The sequence below is a fragment of the Magnolia sinica genome, chromosome 6 (assembly GCF_029962835.1).
Source record: "Magnolia sinica isolate HGM2019 chromosome 6, MsV1, whole genome shotgun sequence".
NCBI lineage: Eukaryota > Viridiplantae > Streptophyta > Magnoliopsida > Magnoliales > Magnoliaceae > Magnolia > Magnolia sinica.
The window spans coordinates 99,839,760-99,864,662 of NC_080578.1; the positions used below are offsets into that span (position 1 = coordinate 99,839,760).

The 24,903-nt window shown below is 39.1% G+C and overlaps 2 protein-coding genes across 8 annotated transcripts in view; both read right to left on the bottom strand.

Moving 5' to 3' along the window:
• Positions 1 to 262: 262 nt before the first annotated feature.
• The window catches only part of LOC131249257 (2-oxoisovalerate dehydrogenase subunit beta 1, mitochondrial), a 57,435-nt gene continuing 32,794 nt past the window's right edge, over positions 263 to 24,903 (bottom strand). For 3 of the 7 annotated variants that reach the window (XM_058249905.1, XM_058249906.1, XM_058249904.1), the window contains 2 exons: positions 21,513 to 21,599; positions 21,088 to 21,432 (listed from right to left, as the gene is read on the bottom strand). In XM_058249905.1, the coding sequence (XP_058105888.1) occupies positions 21,397 to 21,432; positions 21,513 to 21,599 (123 nt within the window). In that variant the 3' untranslated portion in view covers positions 21,088 to 21,396. Of the gene's footprint in view, positions 598 to 747; positions 841 to 3,249; positions 3,337 to 3,407; positions 3,477 to 21,087; positions 21,433 to 21,512; positions 21,600 to 24,903 lie in introns of those variants that run through there. The other 4 variants (XM_058249908.1, XM_058249909.1, XM_058249907.1 and 1 more) reach the window with 4 other exon arrangements.
• LOC131249259 (NADPH-dependent aldehyde reductase-like protein, chloroplastic) lies at positions 12,823 to 14,006 on the bottom strand. Its single transcript, XM_058249911.1, has one exon. The coding sequence runs from the start codon at positions 13,896 to 13,898 to the stop codon at positions 13,092 to 13,094; it is 807 nt and encodes a 268-aa protein (XP_058105894.1). The 5' UTR covers positions 13,899 to 14,006; the 3' UTR covers positions 12,823 to 13,091.

Here is a 24,903-nt window from a genome sequence, read left to right on the forward strand (position 1 = left end):
AGGTGCCACAAGATTATTATTTTACCAACCTCCATTACCAACTAAATGTAGGGAGGGATATTTACTTGGATCTCTAGTAATTTACAGTTGCTTTGATTCCATCCAAGATCTCTGCAGTCATCATGGCCCAATTCCAACTAATTAGTGTTGGCCATACACTGATATTCACACCATCAAAATCTTGGGCCCCATTTTGGACAGATCATGGCTTTGGATGCGCACAAATTGAATCATTGTAACCATCTGATTTTACTATTGAATTTAAATGCTGACTGTTTTATTTTTAATTGTCCATTTGATTAGCCATCAATTGAATGGTTATGATCACGACCACTCGAGAAATATGATTTTTGGCACGTACTCCATCCGCAACGGGCAAGCTGAATTATCTCAATTGACATGGATGCATGCCATGTATACAAAGAATGAGATGCCACAACTCAACAATGGTGGTCATGAACTATCATTGTAGTCTTGTCCAAATTTAAAATACACATTAAATAGTTACGCAATCTTTACCTTCAAGAAGCAACCTTCGGCAATAGAAGCGGCAATCTCAGCACCAAATCCTCCAGTCAAGGGAGCTTCATGACTAACCTACCAATTGGCAGTACAAAAACTTCTCAGCCATGTTGAAAGGGAGGGAGGGAGGGATCCTCCAGTCACAAGAGCTTCATGACTAACCTACCAATAGACAGTACAAAAACTTCTTAGCCATGTTGGGAGGGATGGAGGGAGGGTACTTACAAGAAGCCTTCCAGTCTTTTTGACGGAGGATTCTACTGTTTCCTTGTCCCAAGGTGATAATCGTAAATCTATAAGTTCACACGAAATTCCATCCTATTAATTTCCCAAAATCCAAAGAAAAAAAAGCAGCATTTCCAAAGGTTAGAGAGAGAGAGAGAGAGAAAATCAGCATTTCCAAAGGTTAGAGAGAGAGAGAGAGAGAGAGAGAGAGAGAGAGAGAGAGAGAGAGAGAGAGAGAGAGAGGTTGTCAAATACAAATATAAGTATACCACATTGATCCAGAAGGAACAAATTCTACCAAACAGTTACCAATTCACCATCATTAGTGCATCAATGAATACAAATTAGATAACATAGAACCTGCCAGAGGTTTATGATCTCATTGCCAATCTCAAGCCTGGATAAAGGAAGAGGGTTGTGTCACGTTGGCAGCTAGTGTGAAACTTTCATCATGAATCCTAACAATAAACATACAGCAACTCCCCCCTTAAGTGGCACGTGGCTAACCGCCGGTAATTATTATACCGGCGGTTTTTGGGACTTTTAGGGGCGGTTTTGGCCGCCGGTAAATTCTGTTTTTCTTGTAGTGAGAAAGTAGAATGACGGAAAGGAATTGTGTAGCTAACCCCAATTGGTTAGGATAAGGCTTAGATGATGATGATGATGATGATTAGATCTCCTATTTTACTTGGGAACCAAAAGAGAGTATTTGAAATGCTTAGTTAGAATAGTTAGCAGCAAGGCTTTAGTTAAAGCCTCTGATCAAAACTCGAGATCCTCGTGATTTGTTACCTTGTTATATGAATTCAAAAGGATGGAGAGATTGATAGGATGTTTTCTTCAATAACCGTAACAGTGACCGTAACCGACCCGCCATTACCATATTACTAAATGGGTCGTAAAGGGTAGTTACGGCTCTTTTTTTAAAAAAAGAAAAAAAGGAAAAAATCTGTATCAGCCTTACAGGCCATTTTTTCTATGATGGCCGTTATGGCCCAATAAGGCATAACAGTTCCCACTAACGGATGTTAGTTAACGATTTTTAAATACCTTGGTTCCAATAGAATTGGAGTTGTGTGGAGTATCGTGCAATTGTTGCATGCTATGAAGTTTTATAAGACAAAAATTCAACCTGCTACGCTCCACAGAGCGATGGGTAGGGGGTGTTAGGAGAAAACATGAGCAAGGGGCTGTTTGTAGGCACGTCCCTGAAAGGGGGTTTCAAGTCTGCCTTTTCATTTGACTCGGCAAAAACGAGTCGGGGTTTAGTACCCATCTTGTCTACCAGGAGATGAGATGGGGGTTTGCAAAGTGCATCCAAATGCACAACATGAAGTACTGTTTGGATCAAAACAACTTCTAGTCTTTTAGGCCTCAAATGCCCCTTCAGAGGGTGCTTCCAAATGGGCCGCAGGCGTGTTGAGATTGATATGTGGAACTATGAAGTGTAGAATTGATAATCAGGTCATCTGAAGCAACCAAAGAGTAATCCCAACAAGGGATAAAATAATGGAGAGCACACTGAGATGGTTTGATCATGTACCAAAAATACCAGAGATTGCTTCAGGAAGGAGGGGAACATTGATTGGGATTGAAGGATAGAAAACCGGATGAGAGGAAGCACAAAAAGGATTTAGTTGAGTCTTTCATGTAGGCATATCCAAAATATCTTTATTTGAGATTGAAAGAATTACGAGGATTTCAGTTCTCGACCGCATATACCTTGATCATGCACCAAGTTGTATATAAATGCAGTAAAGATTTTAGAAAAGATGTCAGAGGGCTATGCTAAGACTCTGAGCAAGCATCAATATTAAAACAAGGATAACTGTGCTAATTGATTAGTTTGAGTGACTTCTATTAAAAGGGAAATCAAACATGTGCTCAGCTTGCCAATTTCCTTACCTGTTATGTTGTGATTGTGAGAATATTGTATATATGGGTTATCATTAGTTGTAATATACTATGTATAGAGAAGCTCTAAATGAGCTTCCTTGTATAGTTTTGCACAGAGGTTATTTAAACCCACCTTTGGGTTGAAGCAATACAGAAAAACATCTCCAAATTCCTAAGTTTACAATAATTGAATCAAACACATGGCACAATGGTCGAAAACACAGACCAATTATCAGGTTAGTCCCACCACTCAAAGACCACCATCCACAAATTACAAATTTGTTCTTACCTGTTCCAATGGTGGACGACTTCCCATTATGTGCTACAGGCCAGGATTCTTTTCTACTATTGATGGTCATTGATTGGACGATTTAAATCATCTGATCATTCTCTAGACTTTTCTACAGTGGCCAATGGATAGTAGGAGCCATCAAATAAATGGTACCGTTCATGAATTGTTCAACTATGTGTCAGATTCGAATTCAGTGCACCAGATAATGAAAGGAGGTCAGCAAAGGAGCATGAATAAGGTGAAGGGATGTAATGCTTGGAAAAATGTCAGCTGTGGAAGAACCCATAGCTCAGCCACTGTTTTAAACTACATACCTTGGCAGCATCTGCACATGCCTGTTCCATCACTGCAAGCAGAGCTCCCCGCCCCACGAGAGCTATGTCATTGCCTTCTCGAATCACCTTCATGACACGAATGTGTGTCATTTCAAGTTAAAAAGTGTTGGATCGGATAATGATGGGAATTCAATTACCTCAGCCTTAGATAGGGGCAACATGTAATCATGCTCAGGAGCCTCTTCTACTGCCAACTGGTAAAGCCTCTGAGAAAATCAACATGTTGACGATCAAGCTTTTGATGGAAGGAACAACAACATTTCACAAGCAATCTATATCATCTGATACAACACACATACACAGACATGCATCTTTGCAACTTGCATATTGGTTTGGTTAGCAGTAAGTGCATGTAAATTACTGGAAAAAAGTAATTAGGGTTTGCTTGGTATTTGCTGATGCTGACAGAGACTTGATTGTGTCAGTAACCTCTATGGGCCCACCATAATACATGTTTCATCCATGCCGTCCATTCATTTTCCTAGATCATGAGCCAAAAAAATGAGGCAGATCCAACACTTTTGAAGCCCCCAAGAAGGACTCAAAGGTAGACATTCAATCCCCGTTGTTTTCTGGGGTGCTGTCCACTTGATCTTTGGATCTGCCTCTTCTTTGGGCTCTCGCCCTAAAATTATCTGAAAAGAAAAATGGCCGGCGCGCAGATATAACATATACATCATGGTGGGGCCTACCCATTACAAGGTTGAGTTTTGCTTGTTTTTCCAAGTGAAATTCATCTTTTAACCAAACAGCAAGCACATGTCATAATTGCTTATTTACCACCGTCTACATGCATTTAAGTTACGGTAAGATTGAGCTCTATGGGCCCCACCACGATGTGTGTTGTCCAACCCACGCATCAAATGTGTCACCGATTTTAGGCCTAGAGCTGGAAATCCAGCTTGATCCATATGATTCAAGTGGTTTATACGAAAAGAAACAGTTGAGAGTGGATACCCACCCACCAATTAATACCTTCTTGATTGTTTGTGGGGCCCAACGGCATGTGGTTTGAACATCTGACCCATCCATTGTGTGTCCCTCCTGAATGAGGGGTCCCACCAAATTTCTACCTACTCCAAATCTCAGGCCCCACTTGAGTTCCAGATACGGCTGATTTTTGGACAGTTCAACAGGACAGGACTCACCAGATGTATGGTTCAGATGCCCGAAAAAATCATGGTGGGGCCGAAAAAGCTCAACATTACCATAAGCTAAGGTAAGGTCGACCTCTATCTGCAATTGTTTTATACTTCTTTAATTTCGTTACATTCTTCCACTCATGAGAAAATATAGGTACCCAGCCTCAGAAGATGTTACTTTTTTTAGGCACAAGAGTCCATCTTGATGGCCCCACCGTGGACATGGTGTGCCGTAAAGCCTGTTACGTAAAAGTAACGGTGGCAACCATTACGCGTTATGGGGTCGTAAAGGTCATAACGGCTGTTACGGATAAATCTTAGGATTATGTAATTTTAAATAAAAAACCTACTTATAATTGATCATAATCTAAATTTACTTATCTCAAACAAGTTGCTTATTTACTGCTGTAGGTAAAATAGTAACTTATTTGGTGGTATCCAAATGAGCCCTTAGATGCTTGACAATCTACCACTGGCTATTGCTTATTACTTGATAATAGGTTCATTTCATGCCAAATAATAAAACAAGAAATATTATTTTCAGATCAGCTATGGAAACCGAATATGGTTTCATGACCTTAGCCATGTGAGAATTAGCTCAAGACTTTATTAAAGGACTTAGTTATATGGTATAATGAGCCCATAGGTCTTTTATGTGACAATCAAGCTGCTATTGGTATTACTACTAATCGAATCTTTTATAAACAAATAAAACATATAAAAATTTATTGTCGTCTTAATTTTTTTTAAAAATAAATTAGTATATTTCTAATTCATCTCGTGCCAACTCTTAACAAATCTCGACAGACCGTGTAAAACTATTAGGCATCATTGCCATGCCTTATTTACAGATTTTAAGAAGTACATTTCTCACTTGTCTCACGCCAAATCTTAACAAATCTTTGCGTACCGTCAAAAACTATCAGCTGTCATTGCCACACCTTATTAATGGATATTAAGCTCAACTTGTGGATTTCTTTGCCAAGGCTCTCAGGAAAAATTGCTTCTTCTGTATTTGTATTTGATCAACATCTACTCACTATATATATTTGTGTGTTTCTTTTATGAGAACTAAGTATGTGAAAGATTATATTTAAGAATGCCTGTTTATTTCGCATTTTTGTACTATTATCAGACTTAAATGCATTTTCTTTTATGCGATGAAGTGTTTAGTGGGATATGGGCAATGTAATTTTTGGAAGGACGGTTGGTGAATTTATGGATTCAGAGATCATGAGCATGTATCTTGTAGATATTCCAATCCACATTAAGCCAGATAGGTTTTGTTTCAAAGGAGTCTACATCTGGAAATTTTCGTTTGGGGGTGATGCCAATTAATAACACTATTGTGGCGTCTGAGCCTTGTTGGATGGTCGGTTTGTCTGTTCTAAGTTGGGATATCATTGTTTCTGGATTGAAAAGGATTTTATGATTTTGATGGTTTTTATTTTTATTTTTTGGCATTGTGAGTAGATATATTCCTTCAGACATGGTTTTTATTTTTATAATTTTTTTTCATTAAATTTTTATTTTTTTTATCAGGCATTTGGTAGCTAGGAAACGGAGAATTTTAAATTCGAGAGGAATCCAAATAGTATCAAAAGAGTGTTTTTTTTTTTTTTTTTTGAATCCCCACCTCAAAGCTTTGACTTTAAATCCATTTAACTTCATAGGTCATGCATTGAAAATGGACTTCATATGGGACTTTTTTTTTTTTTTGGTATGGTTGGTATGATAGCTAGTGTTCCCTTAATCATGATATTTAACATAGTAAACAATATATGAGAGCAACCCGAAGTAAAATTTTACTACATTTTCAAATACATAAAATTATTTAATTACATTATTCCATTAAAAAAAAGGACTAAGCTAAATAAGATGTTGTTTCTCTTCTCGCTCAGCTATCTTGGTTGGCTAGAATTTTCTAAAAAAGATAAAAGATGGATCCCTCGACTATATAATAATATAGTGTAACTCACATTATTACACCTCCATTGATGGGATATAGCGAGCTGTCAAATTATGGTAATACTTCGGAATTACTAGACATAGCATAGCTTTATAGGCCCTACCATGATGTATGTGTTATATCTACACCGTCCATCCATCTTGTGAGATCATTTTATGTAATGAGACAAAAAATGAAGCAGATCCAAAGTAGAAATGGACCACACCACAAAAGCATTGGGGATCGAACGTTTGCCATTGAAAACATCGTAGGATCAATTAAAAGTGTTGGATCAAGCTGATAGTTGTGTTTTCCCTTTATCCAAGTTTGTTTGACCTTATGAACAGGTTGGATGAAAACAAACATCCCGATGAGGTCTGAGAAGGTTTCAATGGTGGGTGTCATTGTCCTCACTGATATGTGGTGCGGTCCACTTGAGCTTCAGATCTTCTTCGTAGATGCGGTCCACTTGAGCTTCAGATCTTCTTCAATTTTGGAGTCATGCCCTAAAAGGATATTGCAAAATAGGCGGACGGTGTGGATATTACATCCACATGCATATCCTTAGTGGAAAGTAACATTGGGAGAGTGGTATACCATTCAACTTTACTTCCAACTACCATAATAATAATAATAATAATAATGATTAGCTATTTCTAACACAGTACCACTTAATCATTAATACAAATAGGCCCTTTGGGTTTTACTTTTTGCTACACTTAGACCTTGCTTTAGATACTTCAAGCATTTTTTGATAAGCTGTCTTCCATATACAGTAGGTGTGGTAAGAAGAGGATCTAGATTAATGCTCCTCTCTTTTTCACACGCCAACAAATATTAAAAAAAAAAAAAAAAAAAAAAAAAAAAACAAAACTGTGTAATAATCTTACAAGGGATGGATAGGATTGCTTTGATTTCAGACTTCTGGGTTTTGAGTTCCCTGCAATGATGTTCGTAGTGATTTATAGAATCAGGTTTCTCTGTAAATGCTAGGAATCACCAAAAGGTGAATTATTCCTCTGCATTTATAGCATTCTCACATAGGGTGTGACCCACCTGTGCTCTTAACGGTCTGATTTTAGGAATACAAGGTTAGTACTTGAAGGGACCCACCTTATTTAAAAATCGAGTTTTTTCCTATTGTACATCCCCCTTCTAAACCAGCAACCTTATTAGGCGTGTTCTAACTTACTATACCAAACTAGGCCCCTGCTGTACGGGTGAATTTTCACCGGACCAAAATAACCTTGTCATGGGGCCACCGTGAAGTCTGTGAGAAATCCATCCCGTCCATCCGTTTTTTGAGTTCATCTTAGCATGATAGATAAAAAATAAGCAGGATTCAATACCCAAGTGGGCCGAAAAAGTGAGAATTGAACTCCCACAGTTAAAATATTCATGGGGCCACAGAAGTTTTGAATTAGGGTAATATTTATTTTTTCAGTTCATACCCTTAGTAATGACGTTATGAACGGTATGGATTGCATTTAAACATAACTGTTGACCTCAGGGAGGTTTCAACGGTAGGAACTTCCCTACCTACATTTTCCTTTAGTGAGACCCATTTGAGTCTTGGATACTGCTAAATTTTGGTCTCAACTCCTAAAATTATCTCACAAAACGGATGGACAGGTTAGATTTCTCAAGAACTTCGCGGTGGGCCCCTCCTAGAACGTCCGAAGACGACCGCTGACGCTCCTCCAACTCCGACTTGTATTAACGGTTCAAGAGATATCAAAGTTACATGGGTCCCACAGTTATGTATTTATTATATCCACATGGTTCATTCGTATTTCGAGATCATTTTAGAGCATTATCAAAAAAAAATAAAAATCATATCCATAGATCAACTGGACCACACCACAAATAGTTGCGGGGATATTGATTTTCACCGTTAAAAATTTCGTAGGACCTACCATAACGTTCATTTTCCATCCAATCTATTCATAAGGTCAAAAAGACCTGGATGAAGAGGAAGAACAAATTTCATGTTGATCCAAAACTTCTGTGACCCCTAAAGGGTTTCAATGGTAGACATTCAATCCACACTACTTTTTACAGTGTGGTCACTTGATAATTAGATCTGTCTTATTTTTTTTTCTCAAGCCTTAATACAAGCTAGAAAAATGGGTGGACGGTTTGGATGTAACAAATACCTTATGATAAGACCCACAGAACTTGCTGAGGGCAATACATCAGTTATTTAGCTGGTGTGCGGTACACCAGCCAATCCGCTTCCACTACTTTCACGCCCGGGGCATAACCGGACGCGGATTATGTACTGACAAGGTCAGTAGCCAATTCCCTACTGAAGTGACGTCACCAAGCTCTGTGGACCCCACCATTATTCATGTGCTATATCCATACCGCTCAACCATTTGTAGAGATCGTTTTATGGCATGAGAAAAAGAATAAGATAGATGTAAAATACAAGTGGACCCACCACAGAAAACCTTGGGATCAGTCACACCCACCGTTGAAATATTTATAAGGCCCACCATGAAGTATTTTTTAGATCCAACCTATTCATAAGTTAACATAGAGATATATATGAATTGAAAACAAAAATATCGGCTTGATTGGAAACTTCCGTGTCCCTTAAGAAGTTTTGATCGGTGCCAATTTTTTCTATGGTGTGGTCCATTTAAACTTTATATCAATCTCATTCTTTTTCTCATGCCATAAAACGACCTCTCCAAATGGATGGACCGTATGGATAAAACATATACACCATGGTGGGGTCCACAGAGCTTGGCGATGTCATGTTAAAGGTTTGGACCAATCTAATATTTGTTTCTTCCATTCATCCAGATCCACGTGACCTCATGGACAGGTTGAATGACAAATAAACATTCATCTTTTACAAGTGTGGTCCACCTGATGGATCGCTTAGCTTATTTTTGCGCCAGGGCATAATTTCACCTGAGGAATGGCCTGGATCTTATACAAACGTTCTGTGAGTAGGATTTGGAGTAGATGCACAGTTCAAAACCTACCTTTGGGCCCAGCTGGGCGTACTAGCTTAGCCCGTGGAGCAGACACCGATTGGGTACTATCCCCACCAGGACGTAGCTAGAGACCGACGGTCCTGATAGGGACTTTGTGAGGCCAACCGTGATTTATGGATTTTATCCATGCCGTCCATCCACTTTGACCGATGATCTTAAAGCATGAGCCCAAAAAAGAGTTAAATTGAAGGCTTAAATGAACCACACCACAAGAAGCAGTGGTGGGGGCATAGAAGATCTGGATCAAGCTAATATTTATATTTTCCCCTCATCTAGGTCCATGTGACCTTATGAACAGGTTAGATACGAAATGAACATCACAGCCGGCCCTAATAAGATTTCGACGGTGGGCCTCATTGTCACCACTGCTTCCTGTGATATGGTCCACTTAACCCTTCTATTTGCCTCTTTTTTGGGCTCATCCTCTAAAATGATCTGTCAACATGGATGGACACAATTGACCAATGGACTGTGAAGACTTGTTTGTTAAATCTCGATCCTTCATCATTTTAAAACCATCCATCTATCACCAAAGAATGATTAAGATGTTACATCATTGAGATTTTCTTTTAAGGTATGAAAATCTTGGTAAATAAGTAATTATTATCTTTTCACCTTGTTTGAAAATATATCGGTAATTCTATCTACTATATTTTCTATTAACATAATAGGTAATTTGACTCTTATTTAGGAGTTTTTCATCCCAAATACTTATTACCAAAAGGGCATGCAACATTGTTCTATTAATATAATAGGTAATTTGACTCTTATTTAGGAGTTTTATTAACCTTCGCGGTAAATTTCACTTACTTTACAGCCAATTTTATTTACTTTATTCACTTCGTGGTGAATTTTATTTACTTCGTGGTCAATTTCATTCATTTCGCGGTGAATTTTATTTACTTCGTAGTCAATTTCAATCAGTTTGCAGTGAATTTCATCCACTTCGCGGTTAATTTTAATTAGTTCGGGATGAATTTCATTCACTTTGCGGTCAATTTTATTCACTTTGCGGTCGATTTCAATCAGTTCGCGGTAAATTTCATTCACTTTATTCACTTTGCGGTTAATTTCATTCACTTCATGGTGAATTTCATTGACTTCGCAGTGAATTTCAGTTAGTTCACGGTGAATTTCATTCACTTCGCGGTCAATTTCAATCAGTTCGCGGTCAATTTTATTCACTTCATTCACTTCGCGGTGAATTTCACTCACTTCGTAGTCAATTTCATTTACTTTGTGGTCAATTTCAATCAGTTCACGATGAATTTCATTTACTTCGTGGTCAATTTCAATCAGTTCGCGGTCAATTTCATTTACTCCATTCACTTCGTGGTCAATTTCACTCACTTCACAGTGAATTTCATTAAATTCACAATGACAAGGGAAGCAAAGAGGGGACAAGGAAAGGCCATTAGGCGAATCAACCCAACTGCTAGTAAGCTTATCAAGGAAGGGGTTGAAATTGGCGATGAGTTCCGCTATAGGGTGATGCTTTCCATCACTGGCCTTCATCGGCCTTATCAGGGTAGGATAGATTACACAAAGGTAAGGGGAAGGATTCTGGCTACGAAATATCAACATTCATGTAACTCATTAAGGTTCATCAACATTCTTACGAAGTGATTGAAATTCACCGTGAAGTGAGTGAACTTCATCGTAAAGTGAATAAAATTCACCACAAAGTGAGTGAACTTCATCGCGAAGTGAATGAAATTCACCGCGAAGTGAGTGAACTTGACCGCGAAGTGAATGAAATTCACCGTGAAGTAAATGAACTTGACTGCGAAGTGAGTGAACTTAACCGCGAAGTGAGTGAAATTCACAGTGAAGTGAGTGAACTTCACCAAACAGAGTTAAATTAACTGTGAATTAAGTTAAATTGACCATTGCCTAAGTGAAATTAATCGAGGACTACTTGAAATTAATATCTTGATAAAGAACTATATAAAATTGACCAATAACTGCTTCAAATTGACATCGTGTTGACCAAGAACTTACGGAAATTGGCCGACAACTTCATGAGTGAGTTCTCGATCAACTAATGGATGGGCGGTTTGGATATAACACATACCTCATGATAAGACCCACGGAACTTGCACCAGGCAATTCACTTCCTTTTATATGCGGGCAATACTACCGCCGATCTGACGGCAGTCGGTGCAGTTTCTTTTTTTTTTTTTTTTACAAGGAGAATTTTTTTTCCCCTACATTTTTCTCTAATACATATTTATGTAAATATTATGTAAATATGTATATATAAGCATATAAAAATATCTCTCTCTTTTTATTCATTTAACAGGCATATCTCTTAAAGCAGAATGAGTTACTTATGTACCATATATGATTTTGGGGTAGGAGAAGCTACTTTAGCCAACCATCCTAGTTATTTTCTAAGATTCCATCAGGTAGATGGTCAAAAATCCATTTCTTTAACTTTATAGTCAATTTCAATCAGTTCGCGGTGAATTTCATTCACTTCACGGTCAATTTCATTCACTTTGCGGTGAATTTCATTCAGTTCGCAGTCAATTTCAATCAGTTTGCAGTCAGTTTTATTCACTTTATTGTGAATTTCACTCACTCCAACATAAATTTCACTCACTTCGCGGTCAATTTCATTTTCTTCATTTACTTCGTAGTGAATTTCATTCACTTCGCGGTTAATTTTAATCAGTTCGCTATGAATTTCATTCACTTCGCGGTGAATTTCATTCACTTTACGGTGAATTTCAATCACTTCACGATCAATTTCATTCACTTCACGGTCAATTTCAATCAGTTCGTGACCAATTTCATTCACTTCGTGGTCCATTTCGTTCACTTTGCGGTCAATTTCAATCAGTTTGCGGTCAATTTCATTCACTTCAAGGTCCGTTTCATTCACTCCGCGATCAATTTTATTTACTTCATTCAATTCGCGATGAATTTTATTAACTTTATAGTCAATTTCATTCACTTCATTCACTTTGCAGTCAATTTCATCCACTTTGTTGTCAATTTTAATTAGTTTGTTATCAATTTCATTCATTTCGCGGTGAATTTCACTCATTTCAACATGAATTTCGGTCACTTCGCGGTCTATTTCATTCTCTTCATTCACTTTGTGGTGAATATATTTCATTCACTTCGCGGCCAATTTCATTCACTTTGCAGTGAATTTCATTCACTACATTCATTTCGCGGTCAACTTCAATCAGTTCACGGTCAATTTCACTCACTTTGCGGTCAATTTCATTCACATTATGGCGAATTTCATTCACTTCATGGTTAATTTCAATAGCTATGGTTATAATCCGTAATAATAGGAAACAATAACTTTTAAAAATTACATTTCTGATAAAGTAAGAGCATTTTGGTTCAGTAAATATGTATTCGTACAACAGGAGAGTAGTATGGAAAGGTAAGTTTGGAAGAGCTTCATAAAGTACTTGGCTTAAAAGTGCGGCGTACATAAGAAAAATCTCTAAAGAATCACTAGATGTGACTCATAATGACAGTGGCCCCGACATGATAAGATAGGAGGATAAGATTTGCCTATTCAACAACCAATCATAAAACCATTCATGAAATGACAAAATACGAATCTCAATTGTATTATAAAGCTATTCAACCCATGCAACACACATATAACTCTAAAACTCAGTGATTCGACTTGAAAGTAGAACGAGTTGACTCACTGAGTCAACTCAACCAGGTCTTTTTTTCTTAGGTGTGGAGATTTCATATGTAGCCACCATTGACACGAATGACTTGGGCATTCACCCATTCACCTGCATCACCAGCCAAGAACCCCACCATGGGTGCAATGTCCTCTGGTGCACCGAGCCGCAGCATTGGGCTTTCGCCGACGATCATCTCCACGACCTCCTCCGACTTGCCGCCATAGAACATGGGTGTCATTGTAGCCCCTGGGGCTATGCTGTTGGCTGTGATCATGGTCCCTTTGAGCTCCCTGGCTAATATCTTCGTCATCGTCTCGATCGCGGCCTTTGAGGCAGCGTAGACTGAGTAGCCAGGCCGCAACGATACAACCCCTGATGATGAGAATGTTATTATCCGTCCACCGCCGCCCTTCACAAGACGGTTGGCCGCTTCCCGGCAACATATGAATGTTCCCTTGCAATTTACGCTGAAGGTCCAATCGAAGACCTCGACGGAGGTGTTGGCCAGAGACGGGTAGGAGCAGTCACAGACTGCGGCGGTGGTGATGAGGATGTGAATTTTGCTGAATGTGGATTCGGCCTGGTCGAACAGGTTCTTTACTTGGGCTGGATCGGAGACGTCGGCTTCAACTGCGATGGCACGTGGGTAGGATGAATTGGAGATCTTGGACACTAGATCATCAGCTACTTTGTGATCGCCGATGTAGGCGATGACCACGTTGGCACCGAGGGAAGCGAGGTGGAGGACGACGGCGCTGCCGATGCCACCTGTTCCACCTGTCACGATGGCTACCCGGCCATGCAACGACGTGGATGCGAATTGGGGCTGGTCTGTGGCAGTGGCATGTGGAGTAGTACTACCCATCTCTCTCTCCTCAGTGACTCAGTCACTCAAAAACACACTTTCTTCCACTCATTCAGTGACCAGCTCTCTCTCTCTCTCTCTCTCTCTCTCTCTCTCTCAAACCAAGCAAGCGTACCTGAATATATAGAATTTCTAGTGGCATTGAATTAATCTCTCTCTCTCTCTCTCTCTCTCTCTCTCTCTCTCTCTCTTCATTGGTTGCCTGAGATGTCTTCTCTCTTCATTGGTTGGCTGAGATGATTAGTCTAGATTGATCCTTCCATCATGTGGGCCCCACTATGTATGTTTAGCAGAAATGACCTGGTCCTGTTTGATTCAACCATCTTTGGTATGCACGTGTGGCCCACCTGATGGTTGGATTGGTTTGATATTTGGGGTCCATCAGATGAATGGTTCGGAATTCACATACACAGTAACATCGGGGGATGTGGAGGGACCTACGGTCCCACTCTACCTGATTTCTCTATCATATTAATTCAGCTGGGATGGAGAAGCTATTGTGAGTTTGCTACCACTTAGAAAATGGTATCCTATGTGAAATGGGAATGTATTAATGTATCACTACTACCATTTATATCTGTATCTTATTAATCGATGTCGAATGAGAGGGCTCCACTTAGAAAATGAACATTTTTACAATACCCACACATGAATCTACTTGTTGGGCTCACTGTGATGTCTCAGCCACATCTAATCAATCCTTCATGTGGCCCCTCCTATTCTTGTTGGCTTCCCAAGCGCAGGTTGATCAAAAACTCAGGTGGGCCTCATTTTATTATTATTATTATTTTTTTTTTTTTTTACACACGCACACACACCACCACACACTCACGCCGTAGTGGGATTTCACCACCTATGGGTAATCGAACCCTCAACCAGGTGTTGAAACTCCTGAGAGTGTACCACCGGAGTATGAGCAAGGACCCAGTGGTCCTCATATTACGAAATCGTACCTGAAACCTCTAAAATTATGTTTTGTGGCCCACTTGAATTTAGGAATGAGCTGATATTTTATTTGTCCATTCATCCTAAAGGGATTAGATGCATGGGGGCCCAAATGAAAATTGGAAGGCTCCCCATCCCAACTTTAACCTGTGGTGTAGTCTACCCGAGTTTTTCATTTTTTTATTGTTTTTATAAATCAGCCTGATTGTGGGGCACACATGAGAAGAATAAGTGGTTCACATGATTTGCATGTCGTTTGTCACTTAGAATATCACGGTGGGCCTCACTTGCCCATTTGATCAAATGGTTTCCTAGTTGATAAATGTTCACATGCAAATACTCCTTCGTGAATTCTCTATACAATGATTTGTTTCCTGCCAATATATCAATTTGTGTGGACCATCCAAGCCGTTCAAAAGGTGGGCTAGACCATAATCAAATTGGACCAATCTGCTCATTAAGCGGGCTACAACCACAAAATGAATAGTAGTTTTTGCTTCCTATCAAGTTTGACAGTGAATCACACCTAATGAGTATATTATACTTATTCTAGTTTTCTTTTTGTTGAGGCCCACTTTTTTAACGGATTGGATGTTCAATAGAAATGACATGTTGGAGGAAGAGGGCGATGCATGTGATGTATGTGAACAATTTCATTCGATTGGAGGACAATTAGACTAATTTTGCCACCTCTATACTCTAATCTGGCCGCCTTGTTGAATAATTTTGCTGCTCCTCTAAATAATGCATTTCCTTGTCTTTTTAAGATTATTTCTTTCTAAAAGCCGCTTTCAGTTTGATTTATAAATCAATAATCGTTTACTCCTTTTCAACCTCTTCTTACATCGCTTATATTTTTTAAGTCATTAGTGATTTAGACACTTGATGTTAATTCCCGTGTTGCATACGTCCTTTTATTCATATTTTAAATTTTTAAAATTTATCCATGTTAAAAATCATACATGTTCCAAGAGAGAGTGAGTCCCTCTCTCGTCTTCTCGGTCGGGCACGCGTCAATGTTGGTGGATCCTATATCCACCGAGGTTGGTGACACCCGTTACTATGGGGCCCACCTTGATGTATGTTCCTTACATTCACTCCGTCCAACCATTTTGACAGCTCATTTTAGGGCATGATTCAAAAAATGAAGAAGATCCAAATATCAGTTGTACCATACTACAGGAAACTTGTGGTAACTGACAATCAAAAACTTCTCGTTGGCCACAAAAATTGTGGATCAAGCTGATATATATATATATATATATATATATATATAGATATATATATATATATATATATATATATATATATATATATATATATATATATTTGTTAGCTTGTTAGTACACCCCACTGTTAGTTGACACTTCACTGTTAGCCACCCCCACTAGGGATCGATGCCAAGACCTCAAGTGTTGAAGCGAGGTATCTTTCACTCAGTCTACCACTTGAGCTATGGATCAGGGTGTAGATCAAGCTAATATTTGTGTAGGCCATTTATCCAGGCTTTTGGGAACTTATCAAAAGGTTGGATTGCAAATAAACATTTCGGTGGCCCCAATGGTGGGGATGCAATCACTACTTTTTCCAATAGTGTGGTACACCTAAGATTTAAAGGGATAATGCGCGTGGATGTAAGGAACATACATCAAGGTGGGCCATACAGTAGAGATCCCACTGCTACCCTCTCCATCTTCTATCTCTCTAGTAGTTGTGGTTCATCTTGGTCGGGCCTTTTCTAGTCCATCTTGGCTATGAAATTGTTCACGACCTACTCTACATTGCGTTGCCACTAAGATAAGGTGGACAAAGGCTGAGTAGCCAAAGCTTGGTCTAGGAAACCAGGCTGGGCTGGCCAGACAAGTCATGTAAAGGAAAAACTTACTCTAGTACAATGATGGGATTTTATTTGTTTATTTATTATTATTATTATTTTTTAAAACCATACCTTTGTATATATGAACAGATGAAGTACAAACTAAAGATATCAGGTGGGCTCCACGAAAACAAAACAGGCCTCACCTAACTTATAGCAGACAAGCAAATACCAGAGGGAAATAAGAAAAGCCTACCCCACCCTAAAATTTATTTACTTAGAAATTGCATTTTTGGCATACAACTCACAATAGCCCTACGAGTAGATTCAAATGAAATGTTCTCTGTTGATCTATGAGTTATGTGAATTTCAAAATTAAATCATATCCAAAGCTCAATTGGATCACACCACAAGAAACAATGTGTATATAATTTATAAGCCCAATCGAGTTAAATCAAACCAAACTTAATCAAGCCGACCATTGAGCCGAATCGAGCTGGTACATCCCTGGTTTCAGCATGGTTTGTTTGCTTGTTTTTTTTTTTTTAACAAGCTTGACTCCAAGACTTTGTTTAGTTTGAACTTTTATTTGAACTAATCCAAACTGAGCTTTTTCAAACCAATTCAAGTCCGGCAGCGCTTCGCCTTCCTAGTTTATAGTAAAATTAATTTTAAAAAGAAAAAAGAAAAAATAAAAATGACTAGTATAATAACAAGGAAGCCAATTGCATATTGAGTAAACCGTGTCTACTGTGATTTATGCATTCTATCCCCTCCGTTTATCCACTTTACTAGATAATTTTAAAGCTTTAGCCCAAAAATAATGCATATTCAAAGCACTAGGTAATTTTAGAGCATTATTCCAAAATTAATACATATTCAAAGCTAAAGTGAACCACACTATAGAAAACAATGTAAATTGATAGTTTACTGTTGAAAAATTCTTAAGAGACCAAAATTTAGATCAAGTTGATATTTGTATTTTTCCTTCATCCATGTCTATGCAATTTTATAGACATGTGTAATCTTATAAATAAGTTAGATGACAAATAAACATTACCGTGGGCCTTAGCGAAGTTTCAAATATGAAAATCATTATTTTCATTATTTCCTATAGTGTGGTCTACTTGAGTATTTCATATATTTTAATTTTGGGCTCAACTAATGAAAAGCTGGAAAAATGGATGAACAGTACAGATAAACAACCTACATTTATACTAGGTTACAAAGTTTACTCACTGCCTATAAAGGCATGCTGGGTAACTGATCAGTGTCAATCCGATTTCTAATGTCTAGGGCTTTCACATCAGTATCACTTTATCTGATAATGACACATGTAATTTATGCCAAAGGCATTTAAAGTGTCCGTGACAAAGGGTCCCACCATTGAAATCGCTTGTCATTGTGGTTACCATTGGTGATAAGCTATGTAAGGCTGAAAATTCTACAAGTGTGGTTACCTGCAGTGAGTGCTGGCTTGTACAGAATACCCTGGAAATTGCACATGTCCTGAATAACTAGGACAGGATGATTACAGCCGTAAAATTAATATCAGTCAGGCCACGGACAGTCCGCTGTGGTGGACCCCTCGGATCCAATGGTCCACCATGATCATAGGTGGACCCATGCAAGCCGAATGTTCATATTTCCACCGTGATCATAGGTGGGCATTGGTCTTATCCATCAATTCGTAGGCCCTTATTTGAACGGTTGGTGATGGTGATGGCCCACCGTGATCAGAGGCTCCCCGGCAAAGATATAGTTCTGTGACCGGGGCTGTGTGGGGTCCATAGAGATGGACGTGATGAATCCACTCCGTCCATCTGTTTTGAAAGACCACAATAGTATTGAATAGTGAAAATCAGGCATGTCGAAAAGTCAAGTGGGCCACACCAACAAAACAGTGGGAACAGCAACGTCCACCACTGAGACCTTACTGACCATGGTATTTATATATCATCCAAACCACCCATAGAATTATTACCACTCAGATAAACTGTAGGAACAAATATCATCTTGATACAAAACTTCTATCACTTCCCGGCGTTCAATCCCACTGTTTCCTGTGATATGGCACACATGAGTTTTGTATCTACCTGATTTTTATAATCCTATCCTATTGTGATCTTTCAAAACAGATGGACGGATTGGATTTGTCAAGTACATCTCTGTGGGCCCCACACAAGGAAATCCTTCCCTACTTAAGCCCTATGTATGTTTGCGCCGTGATCAGATGTGGGCCCACCCTAGCTCTTAAATTGGTATTTTCACTCAATTTGCAAGCCCTTTTCTGAATAATTGTTTAGATGATATTGGGCAATGTGAAATCTACGGTGGACCCTTATTATCCAACGGTCCACCGTAATCATAAGGTGGGCCCATATATTTTCACCGTGATGAAGTAGGAAGAATTTGTCCATCCTAGGCCCCACCAGTGTTCGAAATATGGTATTGCGTTACGTATCTGATATTTCAATTCATCGTTTTTGTTGACCACCGTTGGTTTAGAGGACACTAATCAGATGCATAGAAGCATCTAATCCATGTAAATCTGGACTAAAATTCCATCCGTACTATGTTCTACTAGTTGGACGGATCAGATTGACGTGTAGCTAGATCGATCTACCATAGTCCGTACTTCTGGTTCTACGGGTGCGATACACATCTGTCGCTGTACGTGTGTACTGTTGTACAGTGAAACACAAGAAAATGGGCGCGGCTTCGGTAGATCCCAGGATCAACCGAGATGCGTGAGTCCCCTGACTGTGGGGCCACGAAATCGACGGTTAGGATCATCAATGTGAATGGTTGGTCCACACGTCGAACGGTCCAGATTCCCTCGAATTAAGCCGCGCGTGTTCTTTTATAGGCCCCACAGTCCCACACACACGAAGAATGTACCGACAGTTCCCCACGGATGCGGGTGCGGCCGCACAATTCGGCGAATTCGATACGGACAAGGTCAGTAGCCAAATCGCTACCGAAGTGATGTCACCAAACTATATGGACCCACAATGATGCATGTGTTGTATCCATACCGTCCAACCATTTGTATAGATCCTTTTATGGCATTACAAAGAGAATGAGATATATCTAAGTTTCAAGTGGACCCACCACAGAAAACTGTGGGAGCCGTCACACCCACCGTTGAAACATTTATAGGGCCCACAGTGATGTATTTTTAAGATCCATCCTATTCATAAGTTAACATAGATATAGATGAAGCGAAAACAAAAATATCAGCTTCATCGGAAACTACTGTGGCCCCTAAGAAGAATTCAACGGTGGATGTCACTGTCCCCACTATTTTCTATGGTGGGGTCCACTTGAACTTTAGATCTATCTCATATGTCAAAATGTAAAAAAGATGAATAAATAAATAAATAAAAATGATGGTTCAACCTTCCATACGATTTTTCCCGAACGGTCTACTCCACTTTAATATATTGGCGTCTATCTCAAAAACTTGTGTTTTGGCTGCCAGAGTAGGAATAAATCTATTCTAAATTTGAGTTTGCTTCTTCCATGTTTGAAATGAAGGAGCAGAAAAAATGAGAAATTTATAAAAGAAAAAAAGAAAAGAGCAAGGAGATGTCTATGCAAAGTGTCACGTATTTGTTACGATATAGTTATAAAGACCGGCATGTATAAGTAATGACTGTGACCATTATACGATTTAGGGATAAAATGGGATAGTTGATTTTTTGGGCCCGTATTATTCCATTATGGAACATAACAACCATTATCCCCGTTATGGCTGAAAAATAGCCACTTTTTTTTTCTACTTAAATCTAGTTATCTTTATTTTATTTTCTTATTTCAAAAACTTTCCTAGATTATTCTAGGATAGATTTTGACTATTCTTATTGTAGTTTTTAAGATTAAAACCGTAGACTGAATTGATTTGGATGAATAAAAGCTTCAAAGGCTATTTAAAAAAACAATAATTTAAAAAGTGATTTTTTTAAAAAAAATGCTTGATTGTAATGTTTATATATTAGATACACATAACCATATTCGTAAATTCACCAAATAACCAGATACAACTTACAAAAAAATGGACCCTTACGCTACCATAAACATGTTTAAAATAAAAAAATAAATACATATTTGGAATATTTACATTAATTTGAATTTTTATTTTTATTTTTTTTAAAAAAAGGAGAAGATTTTCAACAATTATGAGGGATGAAACGGTCGTTAAGCTTCCATATCAATAACGGTGGTGACCATTATAGTCACTGTTACTGACACGAAATATCTTGCCTATATCAGCACCAACACAACCCATGTCAGCTTCCTTACTATCCCTCTTTATTTGAATCGTACTGGTGGTTCAATCCGTATAATATATAAAGGCCATGATTGATATGCCTATGACACAGCTAACCGATATTCAAAACCATAACAATGCTGGTATGATAATTCCCCACTGAGTGTTGACATTTTGTTGCACTTTTTCCCAATATCCATTTAGTCATCAATAGTCTTCCAATTGTTGGCTGGGATAATCTTAACAAGTGGGATGCTTGGGTATGCCCCATGCCCGGTAAGGCAAAGCAGATGAACAGTTGGGATTGCATGCGTGGAGATAAAATGCTTGATAACACATATAAGTGTTCGGCCCTTAAATAGGATGGAATGCTTACATTGAGAGGGCAGTGTACCACAACAAGATTATTATTTTACCAACCTCCATTACCAACTAAATGTAGGGAGGGATATTTACTTGGATCTCTAGTAATTTACAGTTGCTTTGATTCCATCCAAGATCTGCAGTCAGAGAGTGGAAATCCATATTACTGAGAGAGAGAGAGAGAGAGAGAGAGAGAGAGAGATTAATATGAACTAACCTTGTTCTTTGTGGGCATATAAAAAGGTTCCAAAGCATAAGGAAATGGAGTGTCGAGGCCACATATTCTGGCAACAGGAGCTTCTAACTGCAAAACCCACGTAAGATGTCATATTTCTCATTCCATACAACGACACAATGCAGAAATGTAGAAAACAACTAAGGGTTCATGCTCAACCACCCAAATCAATTTCAGTCGTATTTCAGGCAGGATCAGATATGTACTGGATTTTGATTTGGGGTGAAAAGAAGGGGAATTTTTTGTTTCACCTGCCATTTCAGTCACATCCAAATTCACCTTAAAGGAAGTAGCATGAAAAAACGGCCAAAAAACAATAGCATCCTTTATGGTATCCTTATTATATGTAGGCCATGGTTGTGAACTGAAAGTCTGTGCGGAAGAGTGAGCCCTCAAGATCTGACGGTCTACACGATATGAGACCTCCATAAAGTTGAAGATGAACTATCCAAATCTAGCGGTCTACGTAATCATTACTGGAGCAGATGGGTCTAATCACTCTGATTCTATGGTATAGATGGCCTCGGATTACGATCTATGGCTTAGATCGTCCCAAGGACAAGCTAGATGGACAAACATCAATATCTCAATTTCCTCTTTTTACTCTCGTTTTTGCTTAATTGTATTATTCACGAGAGAGTCTCTTCCCATTTATAAGAAAGGATGGAGAGTTTGGATTATTCGGTCTTATCCCTATCTCCTCATCTAAATTTTCATTTAAAGTTGAATTTGAAATTAAAGAAAGAAAAATGATTAATAAAAAGGAGGCCTACCTTCGTGGGACACCCACTAGTGATTGCCCACCAATGGGCCCCATTGGCCTATGTCCAACACCAACTTACCCATGAAGAAGTGAAAGCTCAAATTACCAAAGGTAATGATTAGGACAAGTAAGTCCTGCTCCATGGATCAGTGTTAGGCAGACTTTGTTTCAACATTGAGATCATGGGATTGAGCACCCATGTGGTGTGGGTTGTGTGTGTGAGCACATGTGGTGTGGGTGTGTGTAAAAAAAAAGAAGAAAAAAGATTAGTATGAGTATGTACCTTATCCACATGTTTTTGGTTTATGCATTTGGGAACCATGTTTCAGTGATCCAAATCATTGATAATTTTATGCCTTACTGTGGATGGGCTATAAGTCCAAATCTCCTATTCGGGAAAATGCTAACCATTCAATTGGTGGGCAGTAAATGGACGGCTAAGAAAGATCTTATAGCAAAGGCCCACATCCAAAAACATTCAATGGGTAGGACCTACCAATCTGGGGATTTTTTTGGTTCATGGGTGATTCACGGCGACAGCTTGGATCACATCACCATTGGCCCACTTGTACAAACTGAAAACATGAACATAAAATTGTAGTGACATTTATTCAAGTCCAACTTGAAAGTAACATAGTTGCAATTTGGAGCCAGTCCCTCAATATGAATACTAAGTTATTGTGATTGATAATCTCCAATTCATTTAGGTTGAGTTCGGATGCACCGTCAAACTGATTTGGGATTATTTCTGGATACTAATGAATTGTGCCTTTGGATTCACATTGAGGGCCTAGCTGCAAATCACATTTATTTACCCTCAAGTGAGACATTAACTTATCACTACCTCTTCATTAAACTGACTGTTCACAATTCAATTCGATTGTGCATCCAAACACTACTTTAACTAATTATTGCAATTCAATTCAATGGTGCATCAGAGTGAAACCTTGGAATCTCTGAAGCATCAGATTATCTGTTCATGGTTGGGGCATTGATGCAGGACAATCAACCACTTGCTCTAAAAGCTCAAACTGATAGAGCATGGCGAATTAATCCCTTTATTTCATAGCCTAAGCCCCAAATCCATGGGTTAGGTCCTCAACTGAACCCTCCTCGTGAGCCCCAAATCCATGAGTTCCACCCTCTCGTGGGCCTCAAATCCATGGGTTCTACCTCACATGAGCCACCTGCCTCACACGGCTCCCAAATCCATGGGTTATGCGGGCCCACCCCTAGTGTGCCCCTGCATCCCACAGGCCACCCCACTCGAGCCCGGTGTGAAAATGCCCCCACATTAGGCATTCTAATTATTGCAGGGTGCTCTCTTTTCAGCAAGTTATGTCTGATTAGTGGGTTGCAAATGCAAAATTAGAGCCAATGGTCCAATCAAACAAGGAAGATATTGGATCATCAGAATCATTTGATAGAGGAGATTTTCGGGTCTCGCCTTTCACCATGGGATTGACATACAAGCAGTTACAATTACTAAAAAACAGGTCCAATGTGTACAGTTTTCCGGTTTGAACAAACTGCTCAATAAAACATCGTATTTAAAAGACAAAGCATTGCTTCTAAACAGACCACAAAAGGGTCAACATAGGCACGCAATCTGCTGCGAACCTTGCAAGCAAACCTCTTCCAGGAAAAGAACCAGAAATTGTTTTCTGAAATTTACCGTAGTTCTAAAACTTGTAACTCGACTCGAAACTCAGCTGAGTCAACTCGAATCGGCAAGATTTTATGCTGAGTCATTGCTAAACTTGATTGTAAGCCTGACTCACCTGACTTGGTGGACCCAACTCAACGCAACATGACTTTAGCGAGTCGCTTGAGCAGTGTATTTTTTATTTTATTTTTTAAAGTAAAAAGGAGGTCCCATACCCAAGACCTATAGCAGCAGGAGCAGCATCTCCATCTAAGAAACCAAGCATCATGTGTTTGCATCCCTTCCATTATTTTCAGGGTTTTGGTACCATCCACACCCAGATCCATAGCTCAAGTGGTAGACTGAGTGAAAAATACCTCGTTTCAACACTGAGGTCTTGGTATCACTTCCCTAGTGGGGGTGGCTAACAGTGAAGTGTGAACTGACAGTGGGTGTACTGACAAGCTAACAAAAAAGAAGGGGGGGGGGGGGGGGGTGGTTTGGTACCATCCCCACCTTTACGGGGAGGTTAGCAATGTGTACAAACCTTTTAAATGGCACATGGGGTGACCTATTGTCCATCCGAATCATTCATTCATTCATACAACTACGAGAAAGCCACGGTGCAAATTTTGCAATTCGGGTGATCTTAAGCTTCCAATCAGTAGCTTGAAAATGGACAAACAACATTGACTAAAGAAACAACATAGGTCCAATGATCATCTTGAAACATCTAGTAGATAGATCCCACTTTGTATTTCTTATGATTCTAATGTAATACATTGAGTCGATGATTCTAACTATGTGATTTATGGCTCGTTGTTTGGGGTCAGTTGTAACAAATTGGCCCCATTCAAAGAGTTATGATCATTCAGCTGGCGTGATTCTTGCACCATGGCTCGATGCTAGTTGTATGAATGACAGAATGGTTCTGGTTGGTGATAGGTAACCCTGTGTGCCATTTA